General features: G+C 37.3%; 1 protein-coding gene across 1 annotated transcript; it reads left to right on the plus strand.

Annotated features, from left to right (window-relative positions):
* Window positions 1-4,937: 4,937 nt before the first annotated feature.
* On the plus strand, window positions 4,938-24,045 carry LOC136241264 (uncharacterized). Its single transcript, XM_066032452.1, has 2 exons — window positions 4,938-23,969; window positions 24,040-24,045. Exons 1-2 carry the CDS (start codon window positions 4,938-4,940, stop codon window positions 24,043-24,045), a joined length of 19,038 nt encoding a protein of 6,345 aa, XP_065888524.1.
* Window positions 24,046-24,068: the final 23 nt, after the last annotated feature.

Genomic DNA, 24,068 nt, shown 5'->3' on the forward strand with positions numbered 1-24,068 from the left:
GTTCATTTATGACATCATCAGACAATCGATATCGAAACCTCCTTGAACGAAATGCACTAGAGCTTATAAAAGAAATAAATGTGCCATCATTTGACAAATCTACAGAAGATATGATTGCAACGGATGTGGCATCAGCTTGGATTGCAAGGAGTGAAAAATTGAGGGTACTTCGTCTTACTGGCTCATCAAAAGTAAGCGTGATTTCTCCAGTGTCCATGTCTAAATCAAACCTACTCAACATAGGAGGCTCACTATCTCTGGTATAGTTATTAGCAATAATACCATCTCCATCAGTGACTGCAATGATATCAATACCACGAATGTCGTCAATTGCATGAGCACGAATCAGCAGATAGCTAGAATTCTCATCAGTAGCAAGACCAGAAAGTAAACGATATTTTAAATCAATTAAATTGCCAGGGTTAATATCAATAGTAATTACTTTTGAAACTCTGCTAGTGGTAGATCCTGACAACTGATGGTCTGGAATTCCTCCACTTCTAAGTGCAGCATTTTGAATAAATATCTCATCTGCACGTAGAGTGGTGCCATTGACAACATCATCAAATGTAAGTAGAATTTGACCAATGTTCATGTCAAGAGAAAAATCAACCGCAGTAGCTGGCGAATTATCTTGTATAACATCAGTTGCAGCTACTGACCCAGATGATACAAAGCTATTGCCACTTGAATCGAACATGGAGTTATCGTTAGCACGCAAAAACGTATTACTAGTATCAGTTCCAATATTGTCATCAGTTTTAATTGCTACCAAGCTATCACTGCCAAAGTCTATGAACACTACAGACTGTGCACCAGTGGCCACAGCACCTGTAGAATCGCGCACAGTGCTATCATCCAGATTGACAACGATGGAATTTGTAGCATCAGTAAGATTAAAACCTGCAATATCAAAAGTCTCTGTAATGATAGGTTCAGTGAATGTTAACTGGAGCACGTTAGTGTCTAAGTCAAGGATAAAAGATGATATATTAGGTGCACTGGTATCGTTGACAAAAGAGCAAGACATGATTTCCAAGGTTACATTATTACCAGCAATATCACTAAAAGCTGATGATAACAGTGAAAGGGAAGTGTCTCCAGCAATAGCTATAGGAGATGACTTAATATTGTCCCCTATATCAATCACAATGGTGGAACCACTCATACTAATGATGGTAGATGTGCTGTCAAATGTGAGATTTACAGTCGCATTCATGGGGTCTAGAATAGCTATACCAGATGGATCGTAACTTGCTATATCGATTGCTTCATTGAAAAACAGTGCCAACTGATCTAACGATAGATCTAAACTACAATTATCCAAAGTTGGATGTCTGGTGTCTAGTGTTAGATTCTGAATTAAGTAGTTTGCACCAAGGCTATATGCCACAATCTGATTTTCACCATAATCTTGAGCAAATGCTCCAGTGTGATGTGGAAAGCAGTTGGACATCGTAGTGCATACCTCACCTGCGAGATTCAAGTTGTCAAGATCTGTTTGTGATAACTGAAAAGTTACATGTCGTCCTATTTCACAGCCATCAACACAGGTGGCTTCTGTTAAGGGAACAATAATACTACTACCTGAATTAACTGCCCCATCTTGTAATGAAAGATCGCTAAACTCGACTGTGGTGACATTTATGGACTGCGTAAATGAAAAAATTAGCAATCCACTGTCTAAGTCAAGTAATTCAAAGCTTGCTACTTCTGGAGGGCTATCATCAGGTGGTACCATTCCAGCTACACCCATTGTTTCTATAAATACCACACCAGCAGTGCTTTCCAAAGTAATCCCAACACCACTACCAGACCCAGCAGTGGATGTAGATGAATCATAGTATAGAAAAGTGTCAGTGACATCATTACCAATGGTGGTGTCTGCCTCTAAGATAGCCCTGAATTCTTCCCCAAGATCACAATAAGCCATGTTTTCATTAACCTGTAAGCCTTCTGCAGTATTTGGAAGTTGCAAGGCATTTGCTATGTCACTCATACTAGAACCTATTGAGAAGGCAGTACAGTCTACATTCATGCCATTTCTGACAGGATTTAATGGCATAGCATCACTAAAAGTCAATACTATCATATTCACATCCAAGTCAAGCTGCCATGACACCAAGTCAGGTTGAGCATCTAGTGTCAAAATGCAACAAGATTACATTATATCACAAGCATGAAATGTGACTGGATCTGCAAAAAAACCCAGACAAAATCCTGAATTCTTATTTATTTAATATTTATAATCTACTTAGCCATTGTATGCTATGGCAAAGTTTCAGCGCTACAAAACAGCAACAACAGAAACATTGACTCGTACAGTAAATATATTACAGGCACTTATTAAAACGGTTGTATTTTATGAAGACAATGGCAAACAAAGTTGAAATTTGTGTCATCATGTTTTCCTTGAATAGAAAAGTCGATTGCTGTGTAAGTTTTTCCTTGTGTCATCTTTTCTCACTACATAGAAAGGCAAAATCTGTGAAAATTATTGATTGCATACTATTGCTCTGACCTGATGTAAACAAATGCCCATAACTTGCAACAAAATAAATATTTTTGAACTCCTCTAGAGTATGTGAATAAGATGATATCTAGTTTTTATTGCTAGACTCTTACTTCACCAAAAACAAAGCCATCAAAAAAATTTATGGAATAATACGTGAGTATTTCACCCATTATATTCTATGCTTTATGCTGTAAAATTTAGAGCTTGTGCAGTTGCGTCAGGTTTCTCACAAATCTGGTCACAAATAAAGATTTGTGCAGCACATTACTCATGCATAAATAAACTTTACAACTTTACTAGAGACTAAACAATTACTACCACACACTACAATGCTACACATGAGCAGCAGCTTAAAACAATAATAGACTTACCAGACAGTGATACCACTGAGAGCAGTAACGCAATAGAAAGGAAAACAGCGGAGTAACTCATTGAGCCATTAATCAATGACCTTTTGAACCTAGTGATATAAATATTGTAATATTATGAACCGAAAATGCGGTTAGAAAAGAATTTGTGGTATACAAATTCCATGGTAACCAAACAATAACAAAGGACTACAGTTCCCACACACATTTAATGTCATATATATCCTTACCAAGCAAAAAAAAATTGCTTACCATTTGTTTTTCACTAATGCCACTGCAGGTTGCCTGCATAGGAAACAACATTACTATGTTGCAAACAACAAAACTTGGACACACGGACAATAGTGTTTTGTGATGGCAGTAGCATGATAATATATACTTGCAATTCTCACAATACAATAAATTGATGGCTGAAATTATACAATTAGAAGCCAAATCAATGCTTGGCTTTCTTTATTATTAAAATTGTTGTACTACAACCTATTTCAGAATTCACCAATACATTTGAACAAATGCGCTATGGAGTCAGCTTCTAAGTGTAAAATGAGAGTATTATATGTAAAGTGGGTTTTTTTTGTTGCTGCTTTTTACTTTGTCTATCATGCATTCTTATATGTAATAACACAATATGAAATGTATGTATACTATAGATCAAAAACACATTTTACATAGAAAACATTAATAGAAGTATGACAAAAATGTTACACCGCTTCAAGCCTTATAAAATAAGCTTACCATGTGTATCTGTCCGCACCCATGTAAGCAAATGATTTTATGGGTGCATGTACGCAAGGAATATAGGCTGTATACTGACTTTTTTGTTTACGTGTGAACACTTGCGTATAGAGTTTCTGTTTATTATTGTTTGATGGATTTAAATGATGATACGCCATAGTGAACACACATGCACGCCTTTCCAAACTACACAACTGTTCAAATGGAACTAAGCAAAAAAAGTCTGTTAAATGCATACTGTTTAAGGTCCAGGGCACAATTCAGTAAAGTTGACGTGTTACCATAATCACTAGCAGGCTTGCTACATGCACACATGTAATTTAAAACATATGATCACGTATTAACCACATTGTTACATAGCCATTGAGAATATACTATCAGGTAACTGCTGCTATTGTAATTTTATGCTATCGGTAATAAATACCACTAGAGCTAAAGCAGAGCTAGATTACTGGGTGCCTGAAAAGGAAGGTACACTACTTGCATGTGGCTATAATCAGTGCAGCATTTCAGATGGCGCTTATCGTATAATAGGATACTGCAGCCGGCAACCACGCCCATGTTTTTTGCGCCACTTTCTGCTATACCGTTTGCAAATACACTACAATCATCACTACACACACGTATTAGCACTCACTTGTTTGACAGTTTCTTGGTGGCACGTTTCCCCATAACTGCCCGAAGCGTTGTTTCAATATGGCTTCGGCGAGGGGCGTTGTTAAATGATCGGCGAATCCTTTGTAGTACAGATCAAAGTATTGTTTCCTTCAGATCTCTGCACTTATGTTGTACAACTCCACTATCGCTTATAACGAAATAAACGTACACTAAACGTTGATTTCCTTAGTCTACCAGAAAAGGTTACTCAATGTTTTGGTCAGTATCCATGGAATTGGCGGGTAAACAAGCAATGCAACCGCTTATAAATCATGTGACCGAATAGAGTAAACGATAATATCCCAGAAAGCGCGGAAGTCCGCACCACTAGTTTACATAGGGGAGGGAAGCTCGCGTAGCAACGGAAAGTAAATACGGATAGAAAACAAAAGTTGAATTTGCTGAAGCAAGAAGGTGGCGCTGCTGAAAAGTGCATACCTGCACCCTCTCGTCTCCACGTCATCTCCAAGGAGTGTTCAAGAAGAAAGGGTGACTACAATTTTGAAAGGTGCAGTTAACAAATAAATGGTAGAATACAAGTAACCTTTTCTGTTTGCTGTGAACGATTATTAAATTGTCTAAAGACATTTACGAACAGTTGTAGCTACGTTAGTGCATTTTAAACGAAAAGGGTGGGGCATTTGCTCCAAGCGTGTGCAGATATGGCTTCTTTACTTTCGACCATCTTGTTAATAGTTAGTGTATTAGCGCTTCCTGATTGTACGTTGTGTCAAAGCAGCGATCTCACCCCGATATGTGAAATAACGCTTGAAGAAGATGATCTCAATTATGTCAAAAGTAGTGTGCTCTGTACAACACGTGGAGCCTGCTTTTTGTCTAATTTGCCAGGCGCATTTGCTGATGCTTTAGGATTAACCGGCGTTAGTGGAATAGTGCAAGTTACTGAGCTAATTAATGACACAACTTCTCCCAGCTTAGTCCAGTTTAAATCCTTCAGTGTTTCTGATGGTATCATAGTATTGGATTATGATGAAGTCATTGATTTGCAATATGTGAACCTGTCTGGTGTAACGCTACAATCCAGCTTTGAAAATATTGGAAATGTTCTACCTTTGCAATCTGGAGAGATTCTTAATGTAGACGATGAATATAGCACAGAAGTAATTCTACAGATTAACAATGAGGACCTTAACATGTTAAAAAGGGATGGTGACATCTGCATTGTTGCTGGCCAGTGTTGGATTCGATACCCAAACTCATTCCTTCGTGATGCTAGAGATAATCCAGTAGAGCAGGTAGTTGATGGTAGCAGCAACACAGCAGAAAGGGCTGTTCAAATAATTCCTGACACGGACCCTCCAAATCTAATTAATTTTTCTGTTGTGGTGGATGAGAATAGAATATCCTTAACATTTGATGAGACCATAGCAACTGCAACAATTGATTTCACAAAGATCAGCTTCTCTGGTGGACCAAATGATACTGATATTAGCTACACTTTGACTGATGGGACACTACTATCAGTTGCTGATTCTGACTTTGTTGATTTTACGCTGGATCCTGTAGATATCATAGAACTCAAGGCACAAGATAGTCTGTTCTCTAGCACAGATGATACTTACATTACATTTACTGCAGACTTCATTGAGGACCAGTTTACAAATGCAATCAATTCACGTGTGTTAAATAACAATGCCCTTCAAGCTGCCAACTTCTCCAATGATACAGTGCATCCAACTGTTGTGAGATTTGATTTGATAAATCTTGATACTAATGTTATTCAAGTTTCTTTCAATGAACCAGTAGACATTGACACTATTAATATTAGCAGATTTGCTATTGCTGCAGGACCAGAAGATGGTGCTGTTATCTATTACCTTACTGGCTATAGCAATATCAGATATGTCACAACCAACAGATTGACTATTGAGATAGGCATTAGTGATGTAGATATTCGGGCTATAAAACTGAATTCTGTTTTAGCCACGAATGTCACTACAAGTTATCTTGATGTATACGGTGGTGCAATTGATGACACAGCAGGTATTCCAAATGCTGCTTTAGTAGACCGCTTGATGGTACTGGAGCATGTAGAAGACTCAAGAGGACCGATGTTGGTGTCGTTTTCACTCAACTTGACATCAAATACTATTGACTTAACATTTGATGACACAGTTAGGGTGGGTACCTTGGATCCCACCAAGATTACCCTACAATCAGATGCTACTGGCACAGGAGTACTCTATACTCTAACAGGCGGAGATAGTATAAGTCCAGATGATTATGACTTTACATTGGAGTTGTCACAAACTGATATCAATGCTATTAAAAGCATGCCAGAATTAGCTACAGATAGAAACAACACTTACATGTCAATAACAGCAGAGGCATTACGAGATGTTTTCTCAGCTCGAATAGTTCCTACAGTACAATCAGAAGCATTACAAGCACAATTTGTTATACCAGACATAATACATCCACAGCTTACCTCTTTTAATTTGAATTACAACACTGAACTGCTCACGTTAACATTTGATGAAATTGTTCAAGTATTAACGTTTGATGTCACACAAATATCTATTCAAAACACACTCACATTAGAGCCAAATGTGACTACAACACTTACCTTAACTGGTGGCATTGCATCTAGTGATTCGTATGTGACAAGCTTTGCTGTAGAACTAACACGAGAAGACTTAAACAACTTAAAGGTTGATACATCTATTGCCGTCGGGTACACCTCAACATATTTAACTATAACAGAATACTTAATAGTTGACAGCAATGACAACGAAGTTGTGGAAATATTAGCAGACGCTGCTCTTAACGTAACAATGTTTAGCGCTGACCAAACACCACCTATTTTGACTGCCTTTGATCTTGACATGAATGTGGGTCAAATCATATTTACATTCGATGAAGTAGTAAATGCTACTAGTTTTAATGCAGTCGGCATTCAGCTACAAAATAATCGTATTCCAAGTACATATTATAGGCTAACAGATGGTAATGTATCAACAGAAAATCAACCTGTAATTACAGTTGACATATCTGAGTACGATTTAAATGAAATTAAGAGGAATTTTAATTTGGCTACCTCAGATGATAATACATACGTCACACTGTCACCAATTACTGTCTCTGATATGAATGAGGTCAGTTTTGACAATGTTTCTGCTGTTCAAGTGACAACATTCACAAATGATTCCACAAGGCCAGAATTAGTATCATTCACTTTGGACTTGAATCTGGGCTTTATTAATCTGACATTTTCAGAAACAGTTGACTCCACTAGTCTAATGGTGCAGTATGTTACCTTACTAGCAGAAAGTGGTACAAATGACACATCTCTACAACACACTCTTTACAACACTCCTAGACCATATGGGAGCTACACTGACAGTGTCAACTCAACTCAAATAGATATCATATTGGGAATTGACGACCTCAATGAAATTAAACGACTTGTTGGATTGGGGACCACACGTAATAACACATATATAGCCATTGAACCAGAGCTTATTATCGACATGAATGGGAACCTAGTACAGGAAATAAGTGCTACTGATCCTAAACAAGTTTTATATGTAGAAGATGATGTAACTATGCCAGAATTAGTTAGTTTTTCCTTTGACATGAATACTGGATGTCTTAACCTTACATTTTCAGAAACTGTTAATGCATCTTCCCTGAACATCAGTTCCATCATCTTTCAGAATGGTAACAATTCTTTTTTTGCCTTATCACATACACTGAGAAGCTCACAAGGACAGGATGATGATGCTGTGATAATTGCTGTTAAACTCAGTGATGAAGACTTAAATTTACTCAAGTTTCAAGTTAATTTAGCCTCTCTTCCTACTAACACTTACCTCAGACTTTCATCTGATGCTATTTTCGATATGAGCAGTAACAGATATGTCGAAGCATCAGATAGCTTTAATGTGAGTGTTTTTACACCAGACATTGACCCACCTAGTCTAGATGTGTTTAGTTTAGATCTGGACACTGGTATATTATCACTGACATTTACAGAAGTCATTAATGATACTAGTTTAAATTTGACTGCAATATCACTACAGTCTAGTACAATGATGCCATTTAGCTCATTCACGTTAACAGGTGGTGAAAAGACTGGATCAAATATTGACACTGGTCATCCACCAGTAATAGACATCACTCTTACCATACAAGACTTAAACACAATTAAGCAGCTGGATCAGTTGGCCACTAGCAATGATACAACATTTTTATCAATAGAAAGTAATGCTGCAGTTGATCTAGCTCCAAGGATGAATGTACTATTACCTGTTGATGGAGACCAGGTAGACCAATACTACATGGACATGACTGAGCCTCAGTTGGTGGAGTTCTACATTGACTTGACTGAAGAAATCTTGACATTAGTGTTTGACGAAACTGTTGAGAGTACTTCACTCAATATATCACAGATCACATTACAGTCAAGTAGAAATTTAAGTGCTGAGGGAACATCTTACACCTTAATGGACAGTACACTCAACACCACGCAGGATGACACAGTGCTTCAAGTGAAGTTGAATACTGTTGATCTTAACACGATTAAACTAAACAGAGACCTTTGCACTGATGAAACAAACTGTTATATTTCTCTCCCACAAGATACTCTACAAGATATGAATGAGAATTACATCCAAGAGATTCCAATTTATAATGCATCCATTACAGCCAACTACACTGAAGATATGACCTTCCCTGAATTAGACAGCTTCAAACTTGACATGGATGAAGGGGTCCTAACGTTAACATTTACTGAACCCATTGACATCGATACTCTACAAATTGATAGATTTATTCTACACGAGATGGTTGATGATGACATGAACAATACAATAGAGCAACTCATTTCTGGAATATTACCTGAACAAAGTGAAACTAACAGTTCAAATGGTGTTGAAATAGTTATCATTTTAGGCACTGAAAATGTTTACAGCATACAACGTAAACTTGACTTGGCAAAAGATCAGGACTCTACGTATATTTCAATTGATGTAGATGCTGTCAGAGACATGAACAATCTATCGGTAGTGCCTATTTTTCCAAACATGTCTCAAAGAGCTATGGAATATGTGGTAGACAGTACTCCACCAGTACTATTGGAATATCTACTAGATGTCAACCAGGGATTGTTATCACTCACTTTTGATGAGACAGTTGATGCTAGTGAGATTGCAATAAACATGTTTATGATTCTATCAACAAATGATACAATGATTTCAGACCTCCCTCCTCTTTCTAGTAGCACAATACAGCCTGTATATGATGACCCTATTATCAACATCACACTAACTGAAGGAGATCTAAATGCATTAAAGCTACTTGTAAATTTGGGAACTGACCCCATGAACACTTATCTGTACATTCCTGCTGGTAGAATAGTTGACACTTCCATTAACAATGATGGAAATGGAATTGCCGAGACAGTACAACAAGCAGCTGATGTTATTGATGATGAAACTCATCCAATAGCTCTGGGATTTGAAGTTAACTTGAACTACGGGTACATAGTGATATCATTTAATGAGCCAATCAATGCTAGTAGTATTGAATACACTGAGATTACACTACAAAATCGGGCAGAAAACTTCACTGCTAACTATACGTTAACAAATGGCACAAACCCAGGAATCGACAGGCTATCTATTATGATAAATTTCACCGATGATGATCTTAACACTGTAAAACAAATGGTTAGTTTGTTTGTCTCATTAGAAACATCATTCTTATCATTTACACCTAATGCCATTTCAGACATGGCATCAAATCCGGTAGTGCCACGACCTAACAGTGATGCTCTCCCGGCAACCACTTACATTAACGACACTATTAATCCAATGCTTTTGTACTTTGACCTGGACATGAATCTTGGATATATTGATTTGATATTTACTGAAACTGTCAACGTCTCTAGTATTCAATTTGATGCCATAATTCTACAATCCAGTCGTAATACAACATCTATCAATGATTCCTACACTCTGACCGGGGGTACGCTACGTAGCAATATATCTGACACAACTGTCTTTATTGAATTAGAGACAACAGATTTGAATGAGCTCAAACGACTTGAAATAGGATTAACAGAGCCAACAAGTTACATTGTCTTATCTTCTGAACTGATACTTGATATGAATGACAATCCAGTGAGATCAGTAGAGAATGATATAGCCGAGGAAGTAATGATGTATACACCTGATACAACTCCTCCACAACTTGATAATTTTGCTTTGAACCTAACTTCAGAATTGCTGACCCTTACATTCTCTGAAACAGTCAGACGCTTGTCATTTGACGTCACTGCTCTAACTCTTCAAGATATGACAAATGCTACCTCATACACCTTAACATCATCAAGTAATTCCAACAGTGCTGATGGTACAATAATTGAAGTGATACTTGGGAGACAAGATTTAAATCAAATCAAGCTAGACACAGATTTAGCAACGTCTATGTTCAATACCTACATTTCAATCACTTCAGCTGCCATAAGAGATATGTTTGGGATACCTGTACAAAACCACTCCGATACATCATCACTTCAAGCATACAATTTCACAGAAGACAGTAAGAATCCTGAACTAGAGGGTTTTACCCTAGATCTGGATGAGGGTGATTTAATTCTTTCATTTTCTGAGACAGTGAATGCTAGTACATTAAATGTTTCTACTATCACACTTCAAAATTCTCAAAACTATTCTGAACCCACATCTTTTGTTCCTTTATCAGAAATACGTGTTGATGAAAATGGGCCAACCATCTATGTGCCGTTACTTACAGCTGATCTTAATGAGATCAAAAGACTACTAGACTTGGGAAATGACGAAAATGATACTTTCCTGACTATTCACTCAAGTGGAGTACAAGATATGAATGAAAACTATGTGGAAACTATTACACGAGATATGGCTCTACCAGCTGAACTAGTGATACCTGATGATGTTCGTCCAGAGTTGGCAGGATTTAGTTTAAATTTAAACAATTCCCAATTAATGCTATCCTTTTCTGAAACAGTTTCTGTTCCCTCTTTGATATTATCTGGTATCATCCTGCAAAATGCTGAGAACTCAACTACCATGTATGCACTAACAGACACTAGCATGACACAGATTGAGAACTCATCAATAGTGATAGTGTTTCTCTCTGTATCTGATGCAAATGCTATCAAAGAAGACTATATGTTGGCAGTAGACAACTTCACCACATTTCTGAGGCTTGAAGCAAACTCTATTCATGACATGAACAACAATTATATATTAGAAATTTCTGATGGAAATGCCACTGAGGTTGATGTATTCACTCCAGATCTAATTTCCCCAGAATTGGATAGTTTTGATCTGGATATGGACGAGGGAATACTTTTGCTAACCTTCAATGAGCCTGTAAACATCGACACGTTCAATTTTACTAGTCTTACAATAACAAATTCATCACTGCTTACTGGTGAAATGTACCAGCTAACATCTGGCTATCCATCTATGAGAAATTATACTAACGTCAACATCACACTGACTCAGTTTGATTTAAATAACATTAAGGTTCTGTTAGATTTAGCCACTGATGAGAACAACACCTACTTAGTTTTTGAACAAGCATTTGTGAGAGACATGAATGAAAATTTCATTAATAATGATAGCATTGTTCCTGTCACTGAATTAATACCAGACCGGACCAGTCCACAGTTGATTAGTTTTGAATTGAATCTGAACAATAACACATTAGTGCTAAATTTTTCAGAAGCAGTGAGTGCAGTGACGTTTCAGGCAAGCAGCGTCACTTTACAAGAAACAAGTGAAGGAGGAGCAAACCGTACCCTGAGTGATAGCTATGTAGTAAGTCCACTCATCGATTCTACTGTTATCACCGTACACTTGTCTACAAATGATGTGAATGAGATCACAAGACTTCCCTTTGCTACGACAGTGAATGACACTTACATTAGCATTCTTCCCACTGCAATTAATGATACTAATATGAATATGGTCGAACTTGTACCAGATACTGATGCTATTGGTGCCTCCGATTACATCAGTGATGAAGTGAATCCATCATTTGAGAGATTTGATTTCAATGTTAGCTCTGGTGAAATAGTTCTTTATTTTTCAGAAACCATCAATGCCTCCACATTAAATGTGACTGGATTTGCATTACAAAACAAAAACACAACTGATTTCTTACAAGGTTATTATCGTCTCACTGATGTGTCTACATCCTCTTCAGAAAACTACAATTTTTTGGTAATTTTCATTCATAATGACGACCTAAACCTAATTAAAGCAGATTTTACACTAGCAGTAGACAACTTCACTACACATATTTCAATGGACAATGGTTCAGTACTCGATATGGCTGGAAATCCTCTCAACGCAATATCACCACAAATGGCAATACAAGTTGATATGTTTACAGAGGATTTTGTGCAACCAGTTTTAACAAACTTCAGCTTGTATTTTGAAAGTACGCAGTTAATCCTTGAGCTAGTGTTTTACGAGACTGTCAATGCCATTACATTGGACCCAACAAAAATCACTTTCAGCAATGAAGAAAATGCCAGCAACTTAAACCATACTTTCAGACTTACAGGAGGAAATGTATCCTTGGAGAATTCAACAATAGTAACTATCAATATTACAGCAGATGATTTGAGAGAAATCAGATTACTAGATGTTGTAGGTTTGTTCACAACTCCAAACACTTCCTATCTTGCAATTGACGCTGATGCAGTAGAAGATATGGTGGGAAACACCAATGTTCCTATACCTATCAGTGACGCACAACAAATTACTGGGACCAATGCTGATTTACTACCACCCACACTTCTTTCAGCTGTATTTGACTTGAACATGGGGTTGTTAACATTGCAGTTCAGTGAGCCAGTAGAATACTTATCTTTTAATGCAACAAAACTTACTCTGCAGAGTGTGGAAAATGCATCTATGCTAGACCATGAGTCATATACACTTACTGGATACAGTTTGGTAGAACCTGGCAATAGCGGCAGCATAGTTGAAGTGTTGATAACAATGACTGATCTTAATGCCATCAAGAGGTTAACTCAACTGGCAGTATCAGAGAGCACAACTTACATTGCATTCTTACGTGGGCTGGTGGTTGACTATGCTTTAAATGAGGCAGTGCTAACCCCAACTACAGATGCTTTAGGGGCTTCATTTATACAAGATATCACTGGACCTACACTGATAGGCTTCAACATTAGCATGACTGAAGAACTCATTAATTTAACCTTTTCAGAAACTATCAACTCATCTTCAGTAGATATTACAAAATTCATTTTCCAGAACAGAAACCGAGCAGCTGCTTCATCATACACTTTGGTTAATAGTGTAGTTGTCTCTAATGATTCTACTCTGCTCAGTGTCTCATTCTCTTTCTCTGATATCAATAACATTAAAGCAATAGAAGATTTGTTGACTGATGAGGTTGATACATATATTGCCATAGACAGAGAAGGCTTGATGGACATGGCTGGCAATGAGCTGATTGAGGTATTTACTTTTAATGCTCGAGACGTTGATGTCTTTTTGCCAGATGTGGTTGTTCCAGAGATGGTAAATTATACTCTCGATATGGATGATGGAGAACTACTGCTGACATTTACTGAAACTGTTCAAGAGCGTTCTCTTGATGTCACTCAGTTAACATTCCAGTCCAATTACTCCATACCAGCCACTCAATACAATATCACGGCAGCAATCAGTAATAGTGACAGCTCATTCATTCTCTCCATCACAACAAGCTTGTATGATGTAAACAACATCAAAGCATTACCATCATTGTGCACAACCCAGGATGACTGTTACTTATCATTCACCACAGACTTGATAATGGATATGGTTGGACTACCCATTATACCAGTATCTCAAACAAATGCCGTGCAAGGTGCCTACATACCAGATACAACTGGTCCAAGACTGGAAGGATTTATTGAGCTCAACTATTTAACCAACACCTTAACACTACAACTGTCAGAAACAGTGAATGTAAATACACTGAATTTTTCAGCACTAACTTTGCAAAGTTTGTTTACAAACCCAATATTACCCACAGTGACCTTGATTGGTGGGGAAGTCCCTTTAATAAACACTTCATTATTAATCATTTCATTGACAGATGAAGACTTGGATACGTTAAAGAACAACCCATTTACATGTACTTACAGAGGCAATTGCTATGTCACATTCACTAGTGACTTTGTTGAAGATATGGGCAGGACTGCAGCACAACCTACTGGCAGCACGTTTCCTGGATTTCTTGTGCAGAGCTTGATTGATGATGATCGTCAACCAACTCTTTTGTACTTTGATCTCAACATGGAAAATGAGACACTCGTGTTAGGATTTGATGAAGCTATTGATTTTGATGAGATTGATGTGACTCAAATAACCCTCCAAGGAAGTCAAAATGCTACAAGTGAAATGCAGTTTACACTAACAGGTGGAACTATTGTAATGCTTGATCCTCGAACCATCCTGATTGTGTTTGATGCAATGGACATTGAAGGAATGAAAGCCTCAATGTATTTCAAAAATGAGTCAACAAGCTATTTGTCATTAATGACCACAGCAGTAAGAGATTTAGCTTTCATTCCCAACTTTGTTGTATCCATTCCGACTTACAATGCAACTGGTGTCAGAAATTTCACTAGAGATAGAGATGGCCCATTGTTACTAGCCTTTCTACTGGATTATGATTTGAATCAGTTAATATTAGATTTCAATGAACCAGTCTTACCACAAACCCTTAACTTCTCTGGCATTACCATACACTCTGAACCTAGTGGTGGCTACAATTACACTCTTACTGGAGGAGACGTTGTCAATGACGATGATTCTGGAGATGGGTTTCAGCAATTAGTTATCAACTTAAATGATTATGATGTCATTGAGTTACAATCTTCTGATGTTTTAGCAACAAACATGAATGACACCTATTTGACGTTAGCTAACTTTTCTGTTTTTGATGGATCTGGTGATCAAAATATGCTAATAACTCTACAAGGAGATATTACAGTAGACAATACCCCTGCTCAACTGGATTCATTCACATTTGATGAAGATCTTGGGCTGATTAACTTCACATTTACAGATGTAGTTTTAACTGCAACTTTTTCTCCAGATGGTGTAACCATCCAAGATGCCCGTATGTCTGACCCAAGCTTACAGTACACACTAACAGAGGGCAGTACTACTATTGACAACAGAAATGGATTCACTATAACTGTCAGGCTATCTGAAACAGACTTGAATACTATCAAGCTCAACCCACTACTGGCTACAAATGAGTCCAATACTTACATGACAATGAGGGCTTCCACACTGGATGATGTTTTCGGCAATGACATTTTAGCAGTGACCAATGGTAAAGCAATCATGGCCTCTCAGGTTATACGTGATGATACCAACCCATACTTGGAAATGTATAATCTAGACTTGAATGAAGGCCTTATTGAGCTAAATTTTTCTGAAACCATAAATGTCAGTACCATTGACCCTTCCAAGTTTAGATTGCAGCGAAGTGATAATGACACCGATGCAGCATTGACACTGGATGGAAACTCAACTGTGATCCTCGTTAATCCTTATCAAATAATAATTCAATTAACAGAAGATGATCTAAACAGACTAAAGCAACTAGAAGATGTTGGGACTACAGAAAGCAATACTTACCTTACGATACTTTCAGATGCAGGCAAAGATTTCTCTGAAAATGTTATCGATTCATCCACACTTCAAGTGACTAGAGTACTGCCAGATGTCAAAAATCCTGAGCTACTTTCATTTGATTTAGACCTCAATACAGGTCTTCTGTACTTGGAGTTTTCAGAGACAATGAATGCTAGTTCATTAGATGTGACACAGCTGCTATTTCAAGGAGTACAACTGTACCGCACTGGAGACCGATACTACTTAACAACTTCAGAAGTTCAGTTGACAAATGCTCCAAGGTTGATAGTCAACATATCAATGGATGATTTAAATGTTCTGAAGCAACTGCCATTAGTAGCTACTAACCCAGATGACACCTACCTTGTAATTGACACTACCACAGTGCGAGATATGGCAACAAACCCTGTTATTGCTATACGTGATGTAAATGCCCAAAGAGTTAATGAATATATTCCCGACACAACTAATCCAAGTCTAATAGGATTCAATCTGAATCTCACAACGGATGAACTGACTCTGTTTTTTGATGAAACAGTTGCCTCTGCTTCATTCGATGTCACTCAAATTACTCTACACAATTCTTTCTCGATGGATGCTAGCAGAACTTTGACAGGAGGGATCATCGGTATTGATGATAGTCCGATCATAGTAGTTACTATGACCACTGCAGATCTAAACTATATTAAACAGGATGATTCATTTGCTACTGATATGAACAACACATATCTCACATTAACCAACTTCACTGCTGAGGATACAGCTTTACCAGAGCCAAATCCAGTAAATGCTGTTACTGAAGCTGTACCAGTTTTTGCATTCGATGACGACCAAATTTCCCCAGAGCTAGTCTCATTCTCTTTTGATGCTCATTTGGGGGTTATTACACTATCATTTTCAGAAACTGTGAGAGTTAGCACCTTAAATTCCACCTTCATTACATTACAAAATGGCAGAGAGAACTACATGGAATATCAGCTGACTGGAGGCTATTCTAATAGTAGTGATGGAAACGTGATTATGGTCCAACTTAATGACTTTGACCAAAATGCTATTAAAAGTATAGCAGATTTTGTGACGGATGATGGCAACACTTTTGTTCGCATTACATCTGATCTGATAATGGATATGAATGACAATCAGATAGTTGATATTCCATCATCTCAAGCTATCCAAGTAACAGATTATATCATTGACATGAACAAACCAGAGTTTGAATCATTTTATCTAAACCTGAATACATCACAGCTATTTCTTACCTTCACTGAAACAGTTGATGCCTCAACTGTACAATTCCCCAATTGGACTATCCAGAATTCAAGAGATAATCCCACAGCTCAGGTGCAATTACAAACAGGCTCCGTTTCATCTGATGATAGTATTCACGTAGTTTTGACACTATCCAGAAGTGATACTAATAGGCTTAAAGTCATTGAATCACTGGCAACTGATGTAGACAATACCTTCATTTCAATTACAGAGGGAGCTATACTGGATACTTCTGGTAATACAGTTATGGCTATTCCTATCACAAATGCTATCAATGCAACCATGGTTATACCAGATGAAATATCACCAGTACTAGAATACTTCACCCTTGATATGGATGAAGGATTGCTACATCTGTCATTTGACGAAATCGTTCGTGTAATGACAACCAACTTTACTTTCATAGTTTTACAAAACATAAGAAACACTTCTACAATATATGAGCTGATGGATGGGTCTATTATTACTAACAATAGTGATGTCATTACAATTGAACTAACCACCGAGGATACCAACAATATTAAACAAATTCGTGATCTTGCAAAAAGCATAAATGATTCATACCTTTCAATTGACATGTATGCTATAGAAGATATGTACAACAACAGTTTAGTCCCAATAGAAAATGAGCAAGCTATTCAAGCACAAGTATACGTGCCCGACACCACAGACCCACAACTAATATCATTCGATTTGGACATGGACGAAGGACAATTACACTTTTATTTTGATGAAACTGTAGATGCGATAAGAATAAATCCCAGGCGCCTAGTAATAGTGGCTAATTTAACAACATATGACCTTTACTATAATATTACTGGTGGAACAAGATCTATGGTAGACTCTCCAAACATCACTGTATTCTTAACACCAGATGATCTCAATACTCTTAAGCTTGACAGAAACATATCTACCATGTCAAATGACACGGCCCTTACAGCTGGTATAAGTCCCGATGACAGAGACTTGTTTGTAAGAGACACCGCTCTTATTCCTAATTATCTACAAATTGTATCACTAAATGTCAATGAATTTATACCCGACACAACTCCCCCCATGCTAACCATGTATTATGTAGATATAGATCAATTCATGTTGGTATTGATGTTTAATGAAGTTGTTGAAAGTGATTCAGTGTACCCACCAGCCATTACACTACAATCATCACCAAACATAACTGATGGCAGTTTCTATACACTTACCAATGGATCAACTACTAGTCCAGACGGACTGCAGATCATAATAATACTGACAGAAATTGATTTGAATAACATAAAGCAAATGCCAAATCTACTTATCGATCAGTCAACAACTTACCTTAGCTTTACTGAAGATCTTCTTGATGATATGAATTATAACAATGTTACTGCTATTCCTATGTACAGCGCAGAACAGGCTAGTTTTTATTTCAACGACTCTACAAGACCACGATTAAGAACTTACTACCTAGACATGGACAATGGCAACCTCACACTGGTTTTCCCAGAAACTATTAATGCATCTTCGGTTGATGTGACTAGCATTGGAATTCAAATTCATCTCAACACCTCAAACAGTACTAGAACATATCGCTTAACTGATTCCACTGTTGTATCAACTGATTCCCCTGTTGTTGAAATAGAAATTTCTTCAACAGACTTGAATGAGCTAAAGCGACGAGAGATTGCATACAATGCTGCTCGAACTTACCTAACACTAACCAACACAACCTTACATGACACATTTGACCATTATGTGGTTCCATTAATAAATGCTGTGTCAGCAACCAGAGTATTAAATGAAAGATACATTCCAGATTCAACTGGCCCCTATTTCCAATCATTTGACATTGATTTGACTGAAGAAACATTAACGCTTCGTTTTGATGAGACTGTTCGTCCTGTAACTTTTGATGCTACTCAACTTGTCTTGCAGAATAACAGCAATGCAGCATTAACATTTTACAATCTCACCGACTCAAGCACAATTATTGACATACCCTTACAAAATGTTACCATACAACTAGGACTTGAAGATTTGAATAATATCAAGCGATTCCGAGCTCTAGCCACAGATGACAACGACACTTACATAAGTTTTTCACGCTTGCTTATTACAGATATGACAGGCAATTCAGTACAAATGATACCAGACACAAATGCAACACAAGTTAATGAATTTATGGGAGACTTCGTTGATCCAAGACTCATAGGATTTGATATCAATCTTACCAATGATTCACTAACGATCTACTTCTCAGAAACAGTTGATGTTACTACTCTGAATACAACACAAATAACTTTTCAGAATACTGCAACAAATGGCAGTGATACAGCATGTGTACAGTTAACTGGAGGAGACTCAGCATTTACAGATGACCCAACTGTGGTTGTAACATTATTAAATGATGATCTTAACAAAGTCAAACAGTTTATTTACCTAGCTACTAGTGTAAATGACACTTTTATTTCAATCACAAACTTGACAATATCAGATATGAATGGTAATCCAGTAGTTTCCATTAGCAAGAACAATGCTACAATGGCTACAAATTACTATGGAGATTTTGTCAGACCATCTCTTGAAAGATGGGACCTGGATATGGACGCTTCCACTCTTACTCTGTATTTCTCAGAGACTGCGAATAGTCTTACACTAAATGTCACAGCAATCATCTTACAAGATGGCATGCCAGCAGATGACTTTTACCGATTAACAGATGGTGATACTGAAAGCATCAATGACACAGTCATTGTAGTAAACATTACACAAACTGATCTAAATGAGCTGAAGAAGAACACAAGTCTAGTTACCAGTGAAGATGACTCTTATCTCTCAATTGAGTACACTCTTATACAAGATATGAATGGAAACTATGTGATACCAATTGATAATGAGAATGTATACCGAGTAAGAAACCATACCAATGACACTACTTCTCCCGAGCTGCTTTCCTACAACCTTGACATGAACATTGGTCAAATAAGCTTCACTTTCTCAGAAACTGTTAATGCATATTCTTTTAATCCTTCACTGCTGGTGCTACAGCCAAATATAAGTGTTGCAGGAGCACAACGATATCGACTTATGGGTGGAAATTCCACTGAAGAAAACTCAACTGTGATAGTAATGGATATATTGAGGGATTTAGAGGAAACTCCTGATGATCTCAATGAGCTAAAGTTTAGACCATACCTAGTGACTGAAGAGTCAAACACTTACTTGTCTTTCACTCCACAGCTAGTTCAAGACATGAACTTTAACTATATAGTGCCACTTCCAAATGCTCAGGCTCAGAGGGTACTGAATTACACTACTGATGTAACACCTCCATACTTGCATGCATTTGATATTGACATGAACAATGGAGTTCTTATTTTGACATTTGATGAGACCCTGAGTAGGGAGAGCTTGAATGTTGAGGAGTTTACTCTAATTGCTAACTCATCGTTCATGGTAGAGAGAAATATCACTATCAATGAGACTCTGGGTACAATTGTATTAGCTAATGTGACGTTCCCATTACCAAATGTTACACTTAATGGAGGATTTGTAGTGCCAGGTGATTCACAAGTGATTAGGATTGAGTTGACTTTTGATGATCTCAACAGAGTAAAGCGTCTAGACCTGTGTACAGAACGTGTACAGCAAGACAATTGCTATATTGCATTCACTACAGAAGCTGTGAAGGATATGGCCAATAATACCATCGTACCAGTTAATATCACAATGCCACGCAAAGCACGCAACTACACTTCAGATATAAATCCACCATATCTGACACAATTTGTGCAGTTCAGTTTTGTGGATAATACAGTTATACTCAACTTCAATGAGACCATTAATGTCACCTCTTTTGATCCGACACAAATTACCATCCAGAGATGGGGATTCTATGAGCCCCCTGATCCATTTCCTAGAATCACACTTACAGGCAGTGAAAATATTACAGAAGTGAATGACACAACTGTACAATTCACTATTACAGTGTTTGACATGAACCGCATCAAAAGTGAACAACCAAACCAGCTCTGTGAATTTCCCACAAATTGCATTGTTAGATTCACCAACTCAGTAGTGGCAGACATGGCAATGAATTTAGCTGCTCCCTTACGAGATGACAGATCATTTGTTGACATATTTGAGTACCCACTTATTTATTTTCCAGATGAACAGCAGCCAATCCTTGAAACATTTGACATTGATATGAACAGTGGTAACGTTACACTTACTTTTGATGAGACAGTGGATTACACAGACTTCCTCTCTACACCGATTACATTGTTTAATGCAGACGTGAATGCCACAGAACAGTATTCACTGGAAAGTGGAGTTACGGTTCTAACTGATGATTATTGGATATATATTAGTTTCTTACTAACAGAAAATGATCTTTGTGAGTTGAAGTACAGAGAGCTTCTAGCAGTATCAAATGAATCAACGTATCTAGAGAACACTGCTATGTTAATTGAAGATATGTATGGCAATGATGCAAGCATTCATGATGCATCCAACAGACTTATGGTTGGTGATTACATTAGGGATACCACAAGACCTAATCTCACAGATTTTGAGATTGATCTGGAAAATAAACTGCTAACCTTAACATCAAATGAACCAATTTATTTACCATCCGTACAACCTTCATTCCTAACTTTACAATCATCAGAAAATATCGACACTCCTGGTTCATCTAATTACACACTGACAAATGGAACTGTATTTTATGACCAACCAGATGTATACCTTAAGAAGCGTGTGACCATCATGATGACACTTGAAGATCTTCTTGTGATTCAGTTAGACACTGCGCTAGCTATAAACAGTGCAACCACTTACCTGTCAATTTTAGATGGTGCATTTAAGGACACGTTTTTAAATGATGTCCATGCAATCTCAAATCAAACAGCGCTTAACACAATAGACCATGATCCCAACAGTATTGGACCAGATTTGGTCTCGTTCACACTAGACATGGATTTGGGAATAATTGATATGGCCTTTGATGATGTCATAAAGACAATGACATTTGTCGCAACCTCTGTGACTTTACAAAATGCCGAAGACCCATCGGATGTTACTGCAAAGCATACTCTGTCAACTTCCATGACAAATTCCAGTGATGGGTACACAATGAGGATATACCTTAGCGATGTAGACTTCAATACAATAAAATACATCAGAACTCTAGCCACTTCAATCAACAATACATTTTTGGTAACAAATGATGACGTGAACAGGCCATTTCTGCTAGACACATCAAATAATCAGGTGATGGATAGAGTCATTGGATTAATGGCAGCAAACTTTACAGAAGATACCTCCAGACCTCACTTGGTTAAGTTTGACTTGAGTATGAACTATGGGTATTTGAGGCTTACCTTCAATGAAACAGTGATGGCTTCAAGTCTAAGCATTACCAACTTGATTTTAGGAAACACAGCAAACTTTACAGATGCTGAGCACGTATTTCCTATAAGTGGTGGTGACTCAAGTCAAAATGACTCAACTGTGCTTTATGTATATTTCTCCATTGATGACTTCAATGAACTCAAAAGGATAACACCTGGAATAGCCACTTCGACTATGGACACATATTTAGCATTTGACAATGACACATTAATTGACATGAATAACAATTCAGTGGTAGAAATTGATACTGAATCAGCACGAATGGTAACTGGCTTTGACCCAGATTCCACAAACCCAAATTTGACAAGTTTCAATCTAAACTTGACATCAGAAATTCTTGAACTAACCTTTGATGAAACCGTTGATGCATCTACATTTGATGTAACTGGAATAACACTAGTATCATCAACAAACTTTACGTTCATAGCATACACTTTGAATCGTGGGGAACACACTCAAAATGATTCCACAGTCATCATAGTGCAGCTAGACATTGATGACCTCAATGAGATCAAATGGTTAAGAGACTTAGCAGTGTCCATCAACTCTACATACATAATGGTGGAGTCACATCTCATTGACGACATGAATAGAAATGACATAAACATAATTGAACAGGAGAATGCATTACAGGTTACATTATTTGAAGAAGATTATGTTTTACCAGAGCTTGTATCATTTGACCTTGACTTAAACGCTGATCTGTTGTCCCTCACATTCTTTGAGACGGTGCAGGTTGACACTCTGAACATTACGTACTTAACGTTTATCAGTGGAATAAATATGTTTGGAAATGAAACACAGTACACACTTACTGGTGGAATGCCAACCACAAATGACTCAACTGTACTGAATATTACACTAAACAAAATTGATTCAGACTTCATACGATTCTATGATGATCTTGCAACAAATGAGAATAACACTTTCTTAATTTTGGATACCTATGCGATTCAAGATATGAATGCCAACCCAATCAACTACACTGCTATACAAGTAACCAACTTTACAGAGGACAGAGTCAATCCAATTTTAATGCTATTCAATCTTGATGTAAACACAGGTATACTGACTCTACGCTTCAGTGAAACAATGAACACTGCCACACTGGATGCGACCCAGATAACATTCCATGACAATGCCAATGGTTTTAGCAATCATATCCTTACAGGAGGGTACACCTTGTATGATGACAATAATACAGTATACCTACAGATCTCTGACACTGATCTTAATGAGCTCAAGAGACAGCTACCACTGATCACTGCTGAGAATTACACGTTTATTTCTCTTACTAATAATACTATTGAGGACATGAATGGTAATCCATTAATACCTGCCGAGTCAGAAATGGTAAATATTCTAATAAATGACACCACTAGCCCTGAATTATTATATTTTGATCTAAATATGGACACTGAAGAATTGATTCTTACATTTTCAGAAACAGTA

Source organism: Dysidea avara, chromosome 12, assembly GCF_963678975.1.
Source record: "Dysidea avara chromosome 12, odDysAvar1.4, whole genome shotgun sequence".
Taxonomy (NCBI): domain Eukaryota; kingdom Metazoa; phylum Porifera; class Demospongiae; order Dictyoceratida; family Dysideidae; genus Dysidea; species Dysidea avara.